At 44.7% G+C, this 1,618-nt stretch overlaps 1 protein-coding gene across 1 annotated transcript; it reads left to right on the top strand.

The window, feature by feature from the left end:
* On the top strand, positions 1-1,170 carry LOC132858576 (gap junction gamma-1 protein-like). Its single transcript, XM_060888962.1, has one exon. The coding sequence runs from the start codon at positions 1-3 to the stop codon at positions 1,168-1,170; it is 1,170 nt and encodes a 389-aa protein (XP_060744945.1).
* The last annotated feature ends 448 nt before the right edge of the window (positions 1,171-1,618 follow it).

The raw sequence follows: 1,618 nt of genomic DNA, 5'->3' as shown, positions 1-1,618 counted from the left end.
ATGAACTGGAGTTTCCTTCATCTCTTGGATGAGATCCACAACCACTCCTCGTTCGTGGGGAAAGTGTGGCTGATGATCCACATCGTGTTCCGCATTGTGCTGATGGCGGTGGCTGGAGACTCCATCTACTCTATAGAGCAATCCATGTTCACCTGCAACACCAAGCAGCCAGGATGCAACAACGCCTGCTACAACTCATTTTCTCCGCTTTCGAACGTCCGCTTCTGGGTATTCCAGATCATCATGATTTCCACACCGCCCGTCATGTACCTCGGATACGCCATCCACAAATTCGCCCATTTCTCTGACGATGACCAGGAGCAGATGAAGAAACGGCACCGGAGGATTGTCAGGAGCAGATGTAGGGATGTGGATCAGATGGAGGAGTGTGACGATGGTGGTGACTGTGATGACATGGAACCGATGATGTACATAGAGGCGCTGGAGCTTCAGGAAGCCGAAACAGGGATTGAGAACAACACAAGAATAGATCAAACTAAGCATGATGGCCGTCGCAGGATCATTCAAGAAGGTCTGATGAAGTTTTACATCCTCCAGCTCTTATCACGTGCCATTTTAGAGGTCTTCTTTCTGGTGGGTCAGTACCTGCTGTATGGATTCCATGTCAGTCCCACATATGTGTGTGATGAAATTCCCTGTCCTCATCGAGTCAGCTGCTCTGTGCCTAATCCCACCGAGAAAACCATGTTCCTGCTGATCATGTATGTGGTAAGCTGCCTCTGTTTGCTGCTCAACCTCTGCGAGATGTTCCATCTTGGAATTGGTGCTTTCCGGGACATGCTCAGAAGACTGATCCGGGGCCAGCGTCTTCACTCCTGTGCTTTTCCATATGCACGTAATATTCCGGCCTCACCTCCGGCATACGACTTTGTTGTCCAATCCGAGAACCAAAATGGTGTCGTCTGTTATGAACAGAATCAGAACAGCACCCTTCCTCAGCAACCGAACCACAGCAGCGTTGCCTTACACACCCAGAACCAGTACCAGGAGCAGCTGCACATGGCCATTAGGACCAACAGCACCAAAAGTAGCAGCCCAGCATCAGAGCAGAACCGAGTCAACTTGGAACAGAGACAGGGAGCGAGACCTAAAGCTGACCCAGGGAAAAGTGGGACTGTGAAGAATTGGAAAACCTCGTTTTGGATTTAGATTTCAATTCTGACTATAATTTTTGTTTGTTTGTTTGTTTATCTATCTATTTATTTGTTTGTTTGTTTGTTTTTGACTGAAATGCTCCGTACAGGAGCTAAGACAAAAAAAGAACAAAAAAGTAAATCATTATAAAAACACAGTGTCGTATCACATGCTGTAAACAAGATTACAAAATAATCACATTTTAAACAATGGAAATAAAATGTACACAATACATCAAGGGAGGTTTATTAATAACTAAACCACCAACAAATCAGCTCCAGAATCAATGAACATACTTCAGTGTTTAAGAATTAAACATCAGGTTGTTCTTTAAGAGTGATCAGATTTTGTGTGATTGGCTGATTTAGAAACAAGCCCAGCCCACTGACACACCCACTTTTGGTTTATATGGTTTATTACATGTCGATGCACAAATCAGTGTAGTGGAGATTTTAATTGAATA

The sequence above is a fragment of the Tachysurus vachellii genome, chromosome 2, assembly GCF_030014155.1.
Source record: "Tachysurus vachellii isolate PV-2020 chromosome 2, HZAU_Pvac_v1, whole genome shotgun sequence".
NCBI classification, from domain to species: domain Eukaryota; kingdom Metazoa; phylum Chordata; class Actinopteri; order Siluriformes; family Bagridae; genus Tachysurus; species Tachysurus vachellii.
The sequence above is the reverse complement of the archived record's forward strand: the minus strand, read 5'-3'. Positions and strand labels throughout refer to the sequence as shown.

Excerpts from the sequence above, each read along its gene's own strand:
- LOC132858576 (XM_060888962.1), top strand. The coding sequence starts at position 1 with ATGAACTGGAGTTTCCTTCATCTCTTGGATGAGATCCACAACCACTCC.